General features: G+C 38.5%; 1 protein-coding gene and 1 long non-coding RNA gene across 7 annotated transcripts; one reads left to right on the top strand and one right to left on the bottom strand.

Annotated features, from left to right (window-relative positions):
• Window positions 1-836: 836 nt before the first annotated feature.
• On the bottom strand, window positions 837-16,682 carry LOC131223511 (probable GTP-binding protein OBGC2). 6 transcript variants are annotated; one of them, XM_058218950.1, is made up of 12 exons: window positions 16,495-16,674; window positions 16,186-16,302; window positions 14,240-14,721; window positions 12,906-12,997; window positions 11,658-11,741; window positions 8,621-8,698; window positions 8,332-8,532; window positions 8,135-8,242; window positions 5,979-6,053; window positions 5,584-5,804; window positions 1,465-1,557; window positions 837-1,177 (listed from the first exon to the last, which is right to left on the bottom strand). In XM_058218950.1, the coding sequence occupies exons 3-12, from the start codon at window positions 14,529-14,531 to the stop codon at window positions 1,159-1,161; spliced, it is 1,263 nt and encodes a 420-aa protein (XP_058074933.1). In that variant the 5' UTR covers window positions 14,532-14,721; window positions 16,186-16,302; window positions 16,495-16,674; the 3' UTR covers window positions 837-1,158. The 6 variants fall into 6 exon arrangements, with proteins under 6 accessions (XP_058074933.1, XP_058074929.1, XP_058074930.1 ...); XM_058218946.1 differs by lacking the exon at window positions 16,186-16,302 and having other exon boundaries at window positions 14,240-14,715; window positions 16,495-16,682; XM_058218947.1 differs by lacking the exon at window positions 16,186-16,302 and having other exon boundaries at window positions 1,352-1,557; window positions 16,495-16,677.
• LOC131223514 (uncharacterized) lies at window positions 13,039-13,637 on the top strand. The gene is made up of 2 exons (XR_009160512.1): window positions 13,039-13,545; window positions 13,597-13,637. It is a non-coding gene; the product is annotated as an uncharacterized LOC131223514 (long non-coding RNA).
• Window positions 16,683-18,478: the final 1,796 nt, after the last annotated feature.

The following is an 18,478-nucleotide window of genomic DNA, read 5'->3' as shown; positions in this document are numbered from 1 at the left end:
CTAGGTCCCACAGGTTACATATAGTTTGCTGATGAGAATGTCCTAATGATTTCTCATCTTTACTGAAAAATTTGTAAACTTCATCACCACTTAGAAGCTGTACCGTGCGAATAGAATCAATGGCAACATTTTGGCCAAGTCAAGATGACTTGGCTGAGTTTCAAGTCACAGTAATGGAACTATGCATTGGAATCGAGTTTGGTCTGTTTTGCTGTTGAAATTCTCAACTTCTGTAAAAGCTTTATACCACCTTATGATATTTCCTCAATTTTCCAATGTGAAACAGGAGCACATCTGCTTGAAACATATGTCACTCATGTTAGTCCCTTCTTCCCCACCACATGATGGTCTAGACAGTTAATCTAAAAGTTCCCACCATTTGGGGAAATTATACTATATGCGATCTATCTGAATCTTTGCAATGGACACATGGTACGGTAATCCAGACCATTGATCGATTGAGTCCTGCTGATGATGGAGCATGCCCCAAAATATCCTTGATTGGGAGGTTTTAGTGACAAGTATCAGGACTTTTTCAGTTTGACGTTGACAATTGTTGTATTTCTCTTCTTAACTGTCTATACATAGGATGTGATCGAAAGATTAGTATAATCCTATGGACCGATTTTCAAGTCATAGCCCATCCATGCTCAGACACACCAGACCAATGATGTGAATTACTGAACTTTATCAAAACGCATGTATATTGTGCAAAGATCCAGATAATGTATCGTATAGTTTATCATATGGTTTTATCTTCTGGAGTGAGGCATATATGATCAATCCGCATCTTGGGAAGAGAATGATGTAAATTAAATAAGAATAACATGGATGCATGCCAGAAAGATACAACCATGTTCATGTATTTCTTATGTACTTAGAGAACCAAATCTACTCCAAGTTATCTATTAACATTAATCCATGAAGTACAAAACAAAATCAATTTGGCAGACAACCATTTTGTCAAGGCAGTTCCTAGAAAGAAAGTAAGAGAACACTCTTTCGTTACTTACCAAAACATTAGTACATTGATGACCCACCAACACCATATCCCATCACATTTTAACAGTTAGATAACACATGCCTACATATGCCAATGCAAGGAATTCTCTTCTGAGTTTGAATTCAGACATTTTGAACCCCTTCTCTTCTCATTCTTCACTTCAAATGAATCAGTCTGCACATAAGTGGAAGAAACACAAGAGACGTCATTGCATGCGAATATAGTCTGCTCGATTATAAAAATGAAGAAAGAGATGCTGGGCTATTTCACAAACCAATTTAGAGTTGCTTGAGCTAATTAACAAGGATCAAGAAGGGCAAAAAATTGGTTATGAGCAGCAGGGCGTACCATGTGTTGAAGATTGCCAGCATATATGTACAACTCCTGGAGTCTTACACATGGATCCGGTTTTTTTTTTTTTTTTTTTTAACGTAGATATTTATGATGGATAAAGCTCTCACACAGTACTTCGTTCTGCCGCTTTGTCCAAATCCTGACATTTCCTCAAGGCTGACCTTATCTCCTTCAACATTTCATTGATTCTAATGCATTTCCTACAAGAAGCAATGCAAAGGTATATAAGCAAGCAATGGAAGAAGACAGAGGAGAGTGCTTATGTGATCATAATGAAGAGGAATTATGAGATCCTTGACCTTAGGCTTTGTGTAGTATACTTGGCTTTCAGTTCTGACAATGGGTCCATGGTTCAGTGATCCAACCAATCATCTGTTGCTTCTTGTGGATGGACCATGTGCCGAAACTCCGCCAGATTTTATTTATTTTTGAGGGAGAAAGGGAAACTTTATTAAGAGAAAAAAGGAGGAAAATACAAAACAAGAGGAACAAAAACTGGACCTCAGCTACATATCAAACAGGGCAACCACCAATCTTGGACTTTTCAGTGGAATGTAGCTGTTGCTGCATTTGATCTTTTTAACTATCTATTTGTAGGCCACAAATCAAAAGGTTAGGATCGTCCTTTTGAGGAGACTTTTGGGGAATAGTCCATCCATGGTGCAAGCAACAATCCAATGGTCTGGATCTCTGATCCATGGTCCCACTTGTTACAGGAAAAAAAATCTTAGTATGCTGTGCATGGCCACAGGTCAAGGATCCTATTATTCCTCCACAATGAAACACATAGGGTGTTTGAAGTTGAAAAAGGGAGTGTCATGTTCACTAAGTTTGCAAATTGCTAATTATGATTTTACCCAATGGATTATAACAGGTGATATCATGGTTTTAAGACTTGTCTGAGTGAGGTGCAACTAGGATGAGTTGACTCATGACTCGGCGGAAGCCAATCTGGTTTGACACCATGAGTCACCCCCAACTCGGGTGAGTTGGGCCGATTCAGCCCCGGCTCCGGTGAGTCAGGCAGACTCAGCCCCAATTCGGGCAAGTCACAACTTGACTCAGTGACGAACGAGTTGATCCGAGTTGCGGAGTCTTTTAACCATGGATGATACTGAAGGTGGCAACAAAATTACATCAGAGAACTTCAGTGACAGGACTTGTATCTGTAATAGAAACATAGCATAAACCAACCCCAACTGGCTGGGAGAAGTCTATGATGATGAGGATGAATAGAAACATAAACTATATTAATTTGCTATTGCAAGAAAAAACTCTCAGAAAAACTGAATTGTATTCAAATGATCAGAAGTTGAATTGCATTTGATTCAAAACTGCTTATAGACTACTAAAAGCCCTGTTCATAGTCAAAATAGGAAACCCAATATAATTACAGCTTCCTAGTCCAGAAAATTTCTAAAATCCTTTAACCCATACAAAACGTGAAAGCCACACAGTTAGAAAGTAATGCTAAAACAACTCACAAAGGAAATAGGAAACTATCACCCATAAGAAAATAAGGAACTATTTTAAACTATTGAACCACATTTAGACCTAGTAACAGTATATAAAAAAGCAAAATGACAACTAATACCTGATCCTACCACTAAACTTAAAACTATGCTAGCAGTGTGGTAGCAAGGTTCTCTCGTGAAAATAACTTCACTGAAACAAAATTCTAATTGAAAAAATATCCAGGGACTACCGTAAGAAAAACAGATTCCTGAGAGAACTTCTAACTGTACAATCACGGCAAAATAAAACCATAGAAATTGTTCTTGTTCTCCATTTTCGCTCGTTATAGCCCCATACTGATCTTAACCCCTAAGATTTGTTAATTAAAAAAAAAACACCCAAAGATTTGTCTACATTAGTTACTCTTGATTGGAGAGAACTCCTCAAGTTCAAAGCATGGTGCCCTTGAGAGGGGGCTTTCTTCTCAAGTAATTGGTATGTGGTCCGCCTTCTTCCTGATGAGGACATCAGAGCATCATCCTGTCATATCTACCAGCGTTGGAGGAAGACCTCCAACTGAGGCTCCGGTTTTGCTATGGCTGGACGAGTGCTACATAGGGCCCAATGGACTGCATTGAAGACCACACATGCATGGTTTGTGCATTTGAAAGACCCCATACTGGGAAGATGCATGTAGTTTGCTTTTATTGGAGATGTTGACAATTGGATTTCCGTCCGCTGGCCCATTGGACTGTCAGATCACGGTGATCGGGCCATTGGGTCTTTTGGACCACCAAATTTTGGACTCTATGAGTTCTTTTTTTTTTTAAAAAAAATTATCTACTTATTATTTATTTTGGACATGTTGAATGTTTTAGATTGATTATTAGTGTTTTAGATTGCTTAGAATTGGAGTGGCATTTTTTTAATTTTTGAATATGAGAATACAAAAGCTAGAGGGGGGTCCAGGTTTTCAACCCTAGTTTTGAGAAAAGAAAAAATAGAGGAACTCTTTCGTGGCTTTGTGACAAAAAGCCTCCTTGCATCTCGAAAGATTGGAGAGGTTGTGTGACTCACATGGATGGAGTGATTCCACAAGTATCTTTCTTTTATTTTCTTCAATTAAAGGTAAATATCTCCTCTCCACATCATCTTCTTCCTTTTCTTTTCTTCTTTCTTCTTCCATCAATAACCAAGCCCAACTCATCCCTCTCTTTTCGTATGGTCAGGCCATGTGTGGGGCCCCTTTTCTTCTGTTTCTTTATGCATACCCTTCTCCAAACCTCACACATTAAAACCCATAAAGCCCCTCCTTTAAAACCCCTAAACCTAGGATTCCAATTTGCCCCAATCTGTCAAATCCCCAAATCCCCAATTTCTCATCTTTCAAATTCACAACCCTTAGCCATCCAAAATCCTAATTCCTTCATCCTACATCAAAATCCCTAAATTTCCCAACCTCAATTTCAAATCCTAACCCTAAAATCCTAATTTCCCAATTATATCTTTCCTAAACCTAGTCATCCAAACCCTAATTCTCTCCAATCCAATCCCAATCCATTCAAAACCACCCTACAATAACCAGACAGTCCTATACCTTTAAATCTCTTAACTTGGCGCATGTCTTTTATATGAATGCGGGTGAACCCTATGCTAGTTGGGAGTTTTACCTCCCATAAGGCATTTCTTAACATTATCTTATAGTTATGTGCATTGTGGGATGTTTGTGGTCTGAATTTATGACAAGTGTAAAATATGAAAATTTTAATTTGTCATAGAAAAGCATAAATTTTGTATTCTAGTTACTTAAATTGAACTGTTTTATGATCTTGCTATTGCATATTAGTCTAGGCCATTCGTCCTGCACCACTTCCCATGCTTCCTCTTTCTCAAACGTCCAAGATCCTCTTGGAAAAGATCCACATATGCTAGCCATCCAAGATCCTTTTGAAAAAGATCCACATATACTAGCCATCTTATGAGTATTACTAATGAAGAAAGTTTGACATGAGAGTACAGGATGAGAGAGAAGGGGGCACACATGTGAAAAGAATAAGAAAAAAGGAACATGTAAATTCTTTTTTGAAGAGTTGAAACATGTAAAAATTTAAACGCAGCTAACAACTAAAAGAATGGATACATGACACCATTCAGTTTAAGTTCTGCGCCCAAATGTCTTGGGAATATTTCTCAAGAGGCCATAGAATCACTCCTAAGCAATTTTTTTTTTTTTTTTAAACGCTCATCATTCTTCCTCATAAACCATCCTCTGTGTGGGAAAGCCCATCATGCCCACTTCTCCCTCTTTAATTCCAAACTTCAAACACTATACAGTGATCTAAGTAATATAATTCCTAAATTTTACTCGCTAACCAACTAAAACCTATTTAAAGAAACTTCCTACTAAAGACAATGACAATCAACTTTAATCCAAATAGAACTCCAAACACTATGGGTTTCCATTTTCTATTTGCATGGGTCCTAAATTGTGTCTTTTGGGATGACGTCACTGGAGGCTTCTAAATCCTACAGTTGGGTCTTTACCCCTTCTTTTGCTCTGTATGGTTTCTTGGAAGCTGGATGTATGGTCTACGGCTGCACAATTCTCTGCGGCTAGAGAAATTCAACTCCCTTAAATTTAGGCAGATATTAACAAATAGCACACTTAATAGAGATTGAGACTACGAAAGATAATGATGAAGAAAAGAAGAAGAAGCATGTAAGGTGTAATAGGAGTGTGAGTGGAAAAAAAGAGGAGAAGAGAGACGTACAGAACACTAACGCCCACAACAGCAAGGGGTCGAGGGTACTCCTCAATTTCCTTCTCTTTTCTCTCTTTATTAAGAGATCCCAAAGGAAGCTTGCTTGCATCTTCACTCTCAACATGTGATGCTTGAAATGCTTCCTCAGAAATTCTTTCTGATTCAGAAGGCACATCCGGACATCCAATCTCTGATATTTCATGAACCAAAGATGGCAACCTATCCCTTGCCTTCAGTAAAGAAGCAATCAGGACAAAAAATATACCATATGAGTATGAAGATCAAAACATATGTATATTGACCATGTTGAGCACAATGTATAGACGTTGATGGTCCATGGAAAGAAATTAAAAACACTTTTCAAAAGATAACCTGAATGCCTAGACAAGCACTACTGAACGTACCTCTGGGAGGTCGATCTTATTTAGTACAACGATATATGGTCGTTCAAGGTAATCAGGGTTGTACATCCGCAATTCCTGCAAAACAAATGATATTCTCCCAATATCAACTGCAAAAATACAAACCAAACAGTGATAATGCATGCAATCAAATGATGAAAACTCAAGTTCAAAGCTCACTATATATATCAGCAAAGCTCTGAATGGTCAGGGTGATAATTTTTCATTAGAAAAATAATGCTAAGCCATTGATAAAACAACAAGGCTCAGTTGATAACAAATAAAAGAAAATTCGTCAAAACTGGAAGCGGCAGTGGCTCAGATTTCTTTTGCTTGACTAGTCAATAAAGCAAATTTCATCATATCAACATGAGAAGAACTAGATATTTTTATTTGATCGGTCAACGAACAAACTTCCTTTATTGTTTCTCCATTAGTATTTATTTCTAGCCTCCCTTTAGCTATTTATAAAGTATTTTATAATTTATGAAAACTATATGCTAGGCGTTCAAGATAGGGTGGCCTATGGAACATTCCGAAATATTATATCCTCATAGCATTTTCTACATTTCGTGTACTTGTTAAAAATTAGAGAACATAAAGAATCTACTATGGAATGCTAGTTTGTCCTGGTTTCCTGCAAACTATTAGAGACTATAAAGCATTGTAGTAGTAATTATTAGAGTGAGCTGATAGGAAAAAATAAAATAAAATAAAATCACAAGTTGTAAGAACCATGATATGCCATTCACAGATAGGAGATAGCCCATGTATGACAGCCTCATATGTTGTCTTGTTTTTCTTTGTTTTTTGTTTTTTGTTTTTCGTTTTATATATTATTTGTATGTGGATAGTGGCTGTATTAAGCTGCTATATGTTTGCTGCTGCTTGTTGCAGTGGTTGTATCTCCTCTTTTGTTTCTAATAATATCTTCTGATTACCAACAAAAAAAAGTTATTTACTCCTTAATTCAGTTCCTACTGTTGAGCAAATAGCAAACTGCTGCAATCTACTATATAATTGCAATCAATGTTTTAAATATTGACGATATCGGCCGATATATCCACCCGTGCGATACGAAATGCACAGGTAGTGCTGATATCTCCCACATGTTCGATCCGATGAGCATTTTCAATTTCCGATCTCTCTCTTTTTTTTTTTTAATTGAAATTATGTTAAATCAATGTCAAATGGTTACAAATCCATTGGTTCTTCATGTTTTGCGTGAAAATAATGAAGTTGGAGCTTTGATTTTGATATCCATAGGTTTTTCGTGTTCTCCATGTTTTTTTTTCGAAAATTTCCTTTAAGCAGCTTCCAATTAAGACTAATTTCGAAGTATTTAAGAGATTTGATGAAATGATCATCACATACACTTTAATTTCGAAATTTGAGTGTAGGTGGTCCGATTTGGGGAAAAGTCAAACATTTCCCAATTTCTCCCAAATTGCTTACAGTGTTGCACTCCAAACATGAAATCAAACGTGTATGAGGGCTGATCTACTGATTTGTTAAGTCCTTGTCAATTTTCGAAAAACAAAAATCATTTTTAAATTAAAAATTAATATAAAAATTACTAATATATATATATACATATATTAAATTTCCCTTCAATTAGCTGTCAATTAAGACTCATTTCGAAGTATTTAGGAGTGTTTGATGAAATGATTATCACATACACTGTAAATGTTATGCATTAAATTTTAATATAGTTGCATTAGTTTAGTCAGACAACGCATAGCTTAAGACCCTATATGAAGGAAACCTATTATGTGCACTTCTTTTGAGATATTATAATTTAAAAGTGTGTATTAAGGTCTTTTTTTTTTAACAATCCCAGAAGTTTCATTTAAAAATTTAACTATTTTCCCAATGTTTCCCTATGTTTCCCAAAAAGTGCGATAAATTACCCAATGCAAATGATACATCTCGTGCAATAACCAGTACGTATTGGTATCCCAAGGATGCAATACGATACCGATATTTTGAACACTGCTTGCAATAATAAAACCATAGATCTGTTTGAGTATTGAAGACCTTCATTTTATCAATTGAAAAATCTAGGTGATCATTCATGGAAAAACTGGCAACTGCAAGAAACAAAGACAACTACTACAGAAGTAGCGAGATGACAACTTTCCAGTTGAAGGAAATCATACTTCTTTGACAGTTCTGTAATTGTTAATAGGATTCTCAGCAGCTGCATCAACAACATGGACCAATAGACGAGTTCTCCTCAGGTGCCTCAAGAAATTGCGACCGAGACCCTGCAAGTAGAGAAGGTTCTCCGAATTAAACATTTTATACTTCAGAAAATAAAAGCTTATAGATCAGGGTGCAAAATACAGTGCAATACCTTCCCGAGGTGAGCACCTTCAATGAGACCAGGTAAATCTGCTAATGTTGCTTCAGATGAATACTGTAGTGCCCCCAAACTTGGATCCCCATCAAGGCGTCCAAGGTTTGGCATCAGTGTTGTGAAAGGGTAATCAGCAATATCAGGTTTTGCAAGTGTGATGGCTGCCAACAATGTTGATTTTCCAGCATTTGGAAGTCCCTGATAAATCAGAGTACTAACCACTTTCAGTATTTCCATACTGCATAAGATGGAAGAAGTAAACAACCTAAGCACAAACAACACGTACCACTAGGCCCACATCAGCAACCACTCTTAATATCAGCTCTAAACTAACCTCCTCTCCAGGTTGCCCAAGAACTAAAACCTGTAACAATGTGACAGAAAATGATCTCCACGTTTCCTGCGATTGATAGGCATTGGCGATATAAACATGATTTGGCGTAAAACAATCCTTGTCATTGAATGCCATGCATTTGAAATAAAAATTGCAAGCAATTAGATTTCCTGTTTAGACCAGTTGTATTCATGCTATCAATTCAACTATTCAAGACTTTTGTGCAAGCATGTGTATTAGCCAACCTGCATAGACTAGGGCCCAACTCATATCCCTCAAGAAGTGGTGGACATTTTGGAACTAACCGATGAGATTACTGCAGCACATATTGGGAACTTGTGAGCATTTTGTCATCCATCCACCTTTGCTGGTGAGCTTGTTATAGATGAGCTTCACATGAAAACTTTCTAAACACCTACGAAGTTGGAGCAGGAATCTGCAGTAGGAGCAGCACCTTGGATAGAAAGTTCTCTAAGAGCCCCCAAATAGTTCTTTTTGTTCGATTCTTCAATATCCAATGGCATGAAACAATGAAGTTAATAGCCCTCCTATTACCTCTAAGAAATAAGAACTCCGCTATTTTCATAAGAACCTGGGTTGCCGAAAGATTGTTCTCAGAATTTAACTTCCAAACCCTAATGGAAGTCTAATCCAATGAACAGTTCATTTTCTTCTTCATTACTGTCCATCTCGGCATCGCGTGTCAAGAATCTCTCTCAAAATTCGAAAAAAGAAGAAATAGAAAAAAGAACTCTGGAAGGCTCCTTTTTAATTGAATCTCAACTATTCAAAAGGTTGTTACAGTTAGCAATAAATTTTTCCACAAGGACTCAAATGTCATTTAATAAACCCTCCTATTCCATTCTTTTTGCTTACCCCACATTTTTCTGAAACGTAATTAAAATTTTCATTGAATAAATCAAACAAACACATTAGAAGAGAGGCAGCAGAGAGGCATATCTGGCTAACCCTCCATCACTCTCTCTTTTGCAAGAGAATCAGCTACTTCATTTGCCTCCCTCTAAAGTCAAACATTGGAAAACACTAACTTCCTATTATCCAAACTGGATCAAATTTCAGATACACAAAACACAAGCGTCTAGTGATCTGTGATCTATGTCACAAGATGACGCCCACTTGATGGCATTTCTAGAATCGTATTCAGTGACAAGGTTCTCGGAAAGGTAGGGGTGAGAATAGTGCAAACCTTCAAAATGCTAATCTCTGTTTCACTGGAACACATCTCAGTGCAATGCCCTGAAAAAACCACCAACGTCTCCCCTTTATTGTTCCTTGAAGTGGTAGTACATGCAGCAAACCCATAAGAAGCACTTCGAGATTTACTACCATTTCACCCTTGAAAAAGTGCTATTGGGACACATTCATCCTGTGCATATTCAGTTCAAGGACCAGATTACAGGTATCTTCACTAAGGCCCGTAACAAAATCAATTCCATGGCTTTGGAAAAATTTAGGGGTTCAGTCTCCTTCACCACAAAACTTGAGGTGGAGCACAGAGGAGAACACACATTTTGCTACTTTTTATTGTATTGTTTATTAGTTGTTCATTCTTTCCTTCTTTTCTTTCCTTTCCACTATATATTTTGTTTCAATCTTAATTTTTTTTTTTAAACTATATATTTTGTTTGTTTAGACTCAAGGGTACACATGTAATCTGATCCTTAGATAATGGGTTTCATTCATCCATCACAAATTGTTCAAGGATCCAAAACTTCCACATGCTTGTGAATGAGAAAAACCTAACCCTTCAAGGACTCTTTTTTTTTTTCCCTCTTTCTGAAAGGTCTTCAAGAAATTATTTCAATCTCTACAATAAAGAAAGAGAGATTTTAGGAATGCATCAAAACTGGTTGGCTTAGGTCATTGTTTCGAACCAAGTCCTAACCCCAAATATATCGTCCTGCAGCAAGGTTAAGCCTAGCAAGACAAAATAAGAACGGAGACCAGATAAGCTTTCAACCAGTAAATATATATTAAGAAAATTGATTGAACCCTTCCGACAAGATCATACAGTAATCTCAAGAGGGAAAATAATTATAAGGATAGACCCAATTCGATTGGGGAGCACCGGACAATTTTGATGAACAAGAAAGCAAGTCATTGTCATCATCTTAGCCTTACTCCATGAATTTGGGGTTCACTTTTAAATGGTAGATTGGCAAAAAATTGTGTGATCAGCTGCCCACCAGACATCAACCTCTATCTCTTACCTGCCTCTTGTGACCAAGCCATGGAAGAGGCCCATATTGACATCACTCACATGCCAACATGGTCCCAATGAGTAATAACCCCCAGAAAAACCATTACATGCACACCCCAAAGGGCCTGCAAACAAGGTAGGGTACGGAGGGCAGATGCAAGGCAAACTGCAAAGCTAAAGGATCCACACATGAATGGTCATGCTTAAGTAATTGGCTGTGCAAAATAGCAGGGAAGCCACTAATACACCATTACAAGCATGAGCCATACACTGACATGGTCATTCCCCACACTATTGACTATACCTTAGGCAGACTATTGTGCACCACCCGCAAAGGGGAATTTATGAATTGCTTATGTCTAGAGCACATGGTATCCAAAAACGATTATGTAATGGCCGTTGTGTAACGGTAACAGTGGGTACTGTTATGCGTTAGGGGGCCGTGTCATAGCGGTATCAATACTAGCCGTTATGGCCACCGCTACTGTTATTGAATACTATTCTAGAGCATGAAGTGCCAGAGGAGACCACTCAACATGAACGAATAGAGAAGCAAGTATAAGCTCAAAATTCTTTCCCTCAAGTAAACATGAACTTTGTGAATTTATTGCTACTTGAATAAATTTTCTGAGAGAGAATTTCATTTGTAGAAGATGCAAGTACACAGGCAAGGTTCCAAAGGCTTCATTAAAATGCATACAAAGAAACAAAATAGGAATATAGATCTGTGGAAGATTTGAATTTCGAAGGCATTATTAGTAGGCTTGCCTTATCACTATCATCTCTCATAACGTTAGTGGTTAAAGCCATTAATCTTTTTCTTCTATGTTCAGGCATCTCTAACAAGCTAATCTGCACAAACAAAACAGAAAAAACCAAGTATGAGAAAAAGCCATAGGCCTGCTGCTGCCACTAAATGCATAATGACAAATTTGTTGGTGTCCTTAAAAAGGCACTGCCTTTTAAATTCCTTGTTTTCCTTCCAAGAGATGAAACAAAACGGATAGAGTTGCCCTATCCAGACAGAAGCCAGCCCCATCCAAACATGATGTAAAAGCTGATACTAGCATAGGGAATTTATTGCATGATCAACTTAGAGACGACTATTATACAGGGAATGGTTCTTATCATATGGGGCATGGTTCGACAAGTTATCATATTCATTTCTAAGGACTGGAAACTCAACAAAATTCATCTGAGCAGCATGTTAAACTCAACCTAGGCACAGCCAGATTCAATAAAAAAAGAAGAAGCTCAGGACTGGTCTAAACTCAATCTAGACATTCTTACTCATTTGATTCACTCTAGACAAATCCTACTCGGTAAAATTTTAAAAACCAGGCTTGAACATCAATACTACTGTTGTTAGGAAATGTATAGCATGCTGAAGCACAGGACTCCATAGTCTATCAATGTGAGCCGCGGTTCGTTGATATCACCAGATCTGATGGGCCCACTGTGGATGGGAGATACCCCAAAAATCACACAGGCTGGGCAATCTCAATCCTAGATATAGATGGTTAAGAAAAATAGAAAAGCAATAACCTACATTTGATGGAAGGCCAAAGATTGAAGGTTTAGGAACTTAACCAATGTAAGAAAATTTTGAAACATCCTCCATCCAGGGTGGAGCCCATCAGATCATCTACTTAGTTGGGTCCCTGAACCATGACTCACATGTACGGAATCCTCTCTCTCACAGACCTATGCATCGACAACGCTCAGGACCCATACGAAAACTCATAGTCAACGGTAAGTCGGATTGGCTTCTGATGGCTCAAAAGGCCAAATGATCACTCTCGTCAATTCTTAGCATGGGAAAGCACATAACAGGTTGCTCCTTAACCCAGCATACTCTTCAATATTCAAAGGATAAAACCATAGAAACTTAATCGCTTGTATGAATTAGAACAGAAAGAAGTCCTCTTACATTGGGAAGGCCATAATTCTAAAATTGGATATAGAAGACATGATGTATTAATCACTTCCGTAATATTGATGATATGTATGACTCACCCCTCCTTGCCCACCCCTTGCAACAAGAATTTCATCACTTGGACGTGCTAGATCTGCAAGAAATGTTCCTCGCTTTCGTTTTACAACTGTACCTGTCATATGCTTACATATAATTAGGGAACAAACAAAACGTGAATTTGTCAAAAGATTATCACGGACCATGTGAAGGAGTGTTCACAAACTTGTCATAATTGATTAGTTTGAAGGAAAATAGCTCAATCAAGTCACATGTAGCTTTATGGAGTTATTAACACTGCCTGAATAAGTAAGAAGTTTTGAACAATGTCTTGTAAAACAGACCAGGCCACCAGATCCAAGTGGAACCACACAACTTTCCAGTCCGTTTGCAGAGTTTTTCAACGATGTTTTAGAGAACCAGAATGGGGCATAACTGATGCAGGACCGATGCATGAACCAAATAATATGTGAGATCAAGTAGCCGAATTACAGGTAAAATTGGTCAACTTGACTATTTTCAATTTCCCCCTCAATTTTCCCTTCTTTATGAAATGCATATTTTAAATTAAATCTTTATGATATCAGCATGACCTCATGTTCTAATCAAATGAAACCAGCTCTGAGCCAACCACTTTTCTTTCCAATGCTGGTTCTATGCTTTTAAAACATAAGTTTTGAATGAGTCATTTGAAGTGATTTACTCGGCGCTTTCCCAGAACATCAAATTAGGAAGATAAATAGACAGAGATCTAAAAACCAATTAACTCCCAGAACCGAAGTGGACTAAGAATTAGTTTTTATACCCTATAGAAATCCAATGGGATCGCACAACTTCCACTAAGACATCTTCTTTCAATGGATCTGAATCTTCTATTCATAAACAATCCTTACCACTTATTACATTATCGGCAGTGTTTTCATCATATATCTCCCAAATACATTGCAAAATACACAATAAGTCCCCTGGAACCGACCAGTCTTTCAAAACTCAAAGGTGAACTCCTTTGGATGTCTTGATCGGTTTTATGTAAAAGAATGCCATGCATAATCATTTTCATTTCATATGGCTATACGTCTCTTGTTACTAAAAAAATTGCAGTGTTTTCACAAGTATCATTTTGAAATCTACTATTGACAGCGATTACTAAAGGAAATTTAATCAGCGTGGTGCATGAGTTACCAAATAACATGGTGCCATTGGTCCCACTAAGCTCATTAATCATTGAGAATACACGCGTGTGTTGTTGATGACACTTTCTGAATGTGAATTGACAATTGTATGATTCTAAGTTTCTAATCATTATGCATGGAAAATTGAACCTACAGAAAAAGCAAAAAATGTGACTATTGTAAATCCTTGATATCGATATACAAACCTACAGGAACTGGAATACGCAATGTTGGCGCAGCAAACCCATCGTGCAATTGAGATGTCAGAACACCCATCGCATCAACATTTCCCCCACGCTTTGCATTGTAACGGCCCTTTTTGTGGAACTCCAGCAAAGAATCCTTACTTTCATCTGCATAAATAACAACATCTCCGCCGTGTCCACCCATAGGCAAGATAAGTGATCCATCTGAATTCCTTCTGTATAAATTCTTCTTCCTCGTCTTCTCCGGCTCGTGTTTTCCTTTTGACTTGGAAGCAACTTTCTGGTTAGGCATGCTAAGAACTGCACCATGGCCTCCATCTCCAGAACGAACAGTGATGATAACCTGATCAAAGTACTTGTGTGGTTCCCTTATCAATGTAGCAGGATCAGATGAAGGAGATTCTTTGACCCTTGAAAGTCTGCAGCTAAAAGCATGGGATCCAACATTTACAGAATGACTTTTCCGCTGATTAACCCTGCAACTGCATGCGAATTAAATCACCATAATAAAACTTGAAAAAATGAGAACGAATTCATGCAGATTTTCACCATAAAAACAATGACAATAAAGAAGAGACATCAAAGAAATGAAAGGAAGCAGAGCCGAAAGATATTGTTGTTTGAGAAGGCCCCATCTGGTTGACACTGTCATGAAAGGATCATACTCAAATGTCTCCAAAGTCAGAAAATCTCAGCAATTAATCTCCCATAGAATATGGACTGCTGGCCAATCAACCATTGAATACAATCAATTTAGACCATTAAGGTCATTCAAATGGAGGGGAATTTTTTTTTAAAAGCCAATCTGTAATGAGATGCCCAGACGAACAGTCTAGACTCTAGACCACAGAAAATTGGACCTGATTTGTACAGGCGCTAGGAGCAAAATGTTGTTCAATGTGGCTGAGCATCATATACTACTACCACCTCCCAGCAATCTTACATGTCGGGGTTAGGACACACCTCCCAGCAATCTTACACGCCGCAAAGTCTTTTTACGTAAGACTACTAACTATCTGGCTGTGGCACACAAAGCAATTTTTAGCCAACTGTCTACACTTGACAAGAAAAAAGAAGGCAATCCAATGTATTGCAGCTTCTTTTTTTTCTCCCTCTCGCTTTGTTTTATATGATGGGGAAGTCTTGGAGGCATGTCCCATTCATAATGGGGCACACCAAATGAATTGTTTAGATCATTGAGAGTGGTGCCCACCTGTGTGCTACTTGCTGTACTAAAACAACTGTTTGCTTGGTGGAGCCTGATATACCTCCTTTCTGAAAATGACTCAATTTCACCAAAATATGAAATAAACCCCGCTTGTTATCATAATCCTTTTGGCAAATTGTCAGATGGGTCTTGATGGGAGGCTGGATCCAATACAAAGCTTTGTATGTTGAGTTTGAGATGCAACATGCGTTTAAGTGGGTCCAAGTGTGTTTGAGTGCATCCAACTGTGTTTAAGTACTGTCTCTACATGAGTCTGAATTCATCTATCTACAGTGTACCTGGATGCACTAAGACACACTTAGACACACTTAAGAACACACATACTAAGACACACTTAGTCGCTTGTTGTATGCTAAGCTTAAAGTACAAAAGCTTTGTATTGCACCTGGGCTCTTTTGACATTTGAAAGAGCCCAGGTTACACTACATACCGTACCTATACCACAAATCAGAACCGTTCAAATATTGGGAATCTCCATAGATTGGGCATGTTGTCAGAATCAGATTGATTAGAAAATCCCAACCTCTGGCAAACGGACGTTTGCTTGCTGAATTTGAGCCATCTCCTCATTTCTATAGTCCATTAGACGCTTACAAATCCACTAACTAGGATCATACTTTCAGCAAAATATTTCATTTGATGCCAGTGAAAAGTGGGTCCCCCTATTTGCGCAGTTCAAATTTGAGGTATACGCCACATGTACAGCAGCAGGCCTCACCTGAATCCTAACTATCGGCACGAGTGCCTGTGCTACATCCAAACCGCTTGTTCGATACTGTACAATGTCCAATGGCTGGGAATTCCAGACTAAAACAGAGAGAAATGACAGGGGCTGCTGCACATTTGTAATTCAGAAAAAAGATGAACGATTACCAAACCATTTTCATCCCTTTTATCGCGAAATTGCCGAGAATCTCGAATTGGGTTTCTTCGGATTTCAAGCAGTGTTTTTAAGGAAATACAGAAACATGTCTGATTGAAAGAGGAAGAGCGTTATCAGAAGGAACTGGAATTGTAATAAAAGTACCTTGTGGTGGGAAGAAGGAGAAGAAGCCGACGATTGGGATAGATGGAGGAAGCTGCTGAGAAATCTTTGAGAGGCAGCTGGTGTAGGTTGAGAGAGGGAGATGAAGGATAGTATAGTAGACTCGCCATGAAAGAGCACGCAGTAAGGTGGGAGAGACCTGGATATTTATACAGGGTTCTTTTAAATACTCTAGCGGAATGGGATGGTTGATACGCTGGGCCTCGGAAATTGGTCACGTTTGCCGGCATAAGCTCAACCTATATCGTCCAAATTTCGGGAGTACCGTCGAAAGTACATCATCTCTTAAAATCCATTGAGCAATTCTTTTGAATTCAGACCATTGACTATCTTTCAGATCAACCGTCCATTACATGTCCACAGATCGGCCATTTAGAAATAACTAATCGATTATAAGTTTTGGTCTATTATTCACTTAAACTTAGGGGACACGATTTGGACAGTTTAAATTGAGCAAATTATATTCTCTGTGTAAAACGTCTTAGTGCCTGTGTATCAACCATACACTCTGACAGAGTATCAAAGTTGTTCTCAACAGGAATTTTAAGTGGGGCCCACTAATTGATGATCCGGACAGTTGATCTCTACCGTTTGATGATCCAGACGGTTGATATTAGGGGCACAAATTTGGATAGGGATTGATGAAACCTCCTCTCGAACGCAGAATTATAACCGTTAAGAGGAAAATACGGCAACGGTCCAGAATAAATGACAAAGAACCGAGGGCCAGTATCTTCGGAAGCGGATTGCGTCCTGCCCCAATCTGGACAGAATCTGTGCAGGCAGGGGCTCTGTGCGGCACACTGAGATGTGTGGGTTATATCCATGCCGTTCATTCATTTTTTCAAGATGATTTTAGTATATGGGCCCAAGAATGATTTAGATCCAATGCTCAAATGGACCACAAATTGAGGATTGAATGCCCACCATTAAAATTTCTTGGATGGCACGGAAGTTTTGGATCAAGCTGACATTTGTGTTTTCCCTTGCCTTCATCCAGGTCTACGTGACCTTATGAACAGGTTGGAAGGAAATTAAACGTTATGGTGGGCCCTGGGAAATTTTCAACGGCAGGCGTCATTATCTCCATTGCTTCCAGTGGTGTGGTCCACTTGAGCCTTCGTTCTGCCTCATATTTGGCCCATATCCAAAAATGATCCGGGAAAATGGATGAACGGAATCCATTCATCAAGGTGGGCCTCACATAGCTCCTGTCTGGACTGATTTCTGTCTAACTAGGGGTGTACATGAACCAAGCTAGCTCAGTAAGCTCGCTTGACTCGACACGAAAAAGTGCAATTTGACTCAGTTCAAAGCCGAGTTCAAGATGATATTTTGAGCTTGAAAATGAGTTCAAGCTGAGTTTGAGCAAGCCCCACCTCGACTTGACTCGGATCAAATCCAGCTTGAATCCAACTTGAAAATTTGTTGCCTCAGCTACTTTGCCATTGATGTTGCTCACCAACCGTCTGATAAAATGACTCAACGAAATGTGTAGGGATGACAAGGAAGGTTTAACCAGTGGCAAGGAAGGTTTGTACATTAGACAAATACTTTTTTTCTCTTTCTTTTTTTATTTTTGCTCCTGTGTTATTTAAAAAGTGTTTGATAAAACACCTATAAGCCATTGCCTCCATTTGTAAAACGGTGAGTTTTTGAAGGCACGGTTCAAGTGTTTATGAAAATATCTCGATAGTAAACTCGGCTTGATCTTGACTCAAACTCGGCCCAAACTAGCTTGAGCTATTGACCAAATTGAGCTAAGCTGGCCATTCAAGCTCGAGGATCAAGCGGAGCCGAGTTGAAGCTGAGGTTGACCAATGTTCGATTTGAGTCAAGCTGAGGCCAGCTCGACACGATGTACACCCCTAACTATAACTGCTATTTTGCACTATTGCTGTTTACTAGCATTATGTATTCAAAACATGGGGACCTTTATCTGGGTGATCCAAGCCGTTGATCTGAC

Source organism: Magnolia sinica, chromosome 13 (assembly GCF_029962835.1).
Source record: "Magnolia sinica isolate HGM2019 chromosome 13, MsV1, whole genome shotgun sequence".
NCBI classification, from domain to species: Eukaryota; Viridiplantae; Streptophyta; class Magnoliopsida; order Magnoliales; family Magnoliaceae; genus Magnolia; species Magnolia sinica.
Note: the sequence above shows the minus strand (reverse complement) of the source record. Positions and strands in the feature narration are given on the sequence as shown.

What these genes read in the sequence shown, in the direction of transcription:
- LOC131223511 (XM_058218945.1), bottom strand. Translation starts at nt 16,622, where the DNA reads ATGGCGAGTCTACTATACTATCCTTCATCTCCCTCTCTCAACCTACAC. An exon ending in CTCCTTCTTCCCACCACAAG is followed by an intron (nt 14,722 to 16,494) that starts GTACTTTTATTA and finishes ATTCGCATGCAG; the next exon opens with TTGCAGGGTTAATCAGCGGA. An exon ending in ATAAGATCGACCTCCCAGAG is followed by an intron (nt 5,805 to 5,978) that starts GTACGTTCAGTA and finishes TCTTTACTGAAG; the next exon opens with GCAAGGGATAGGTTGCCATC.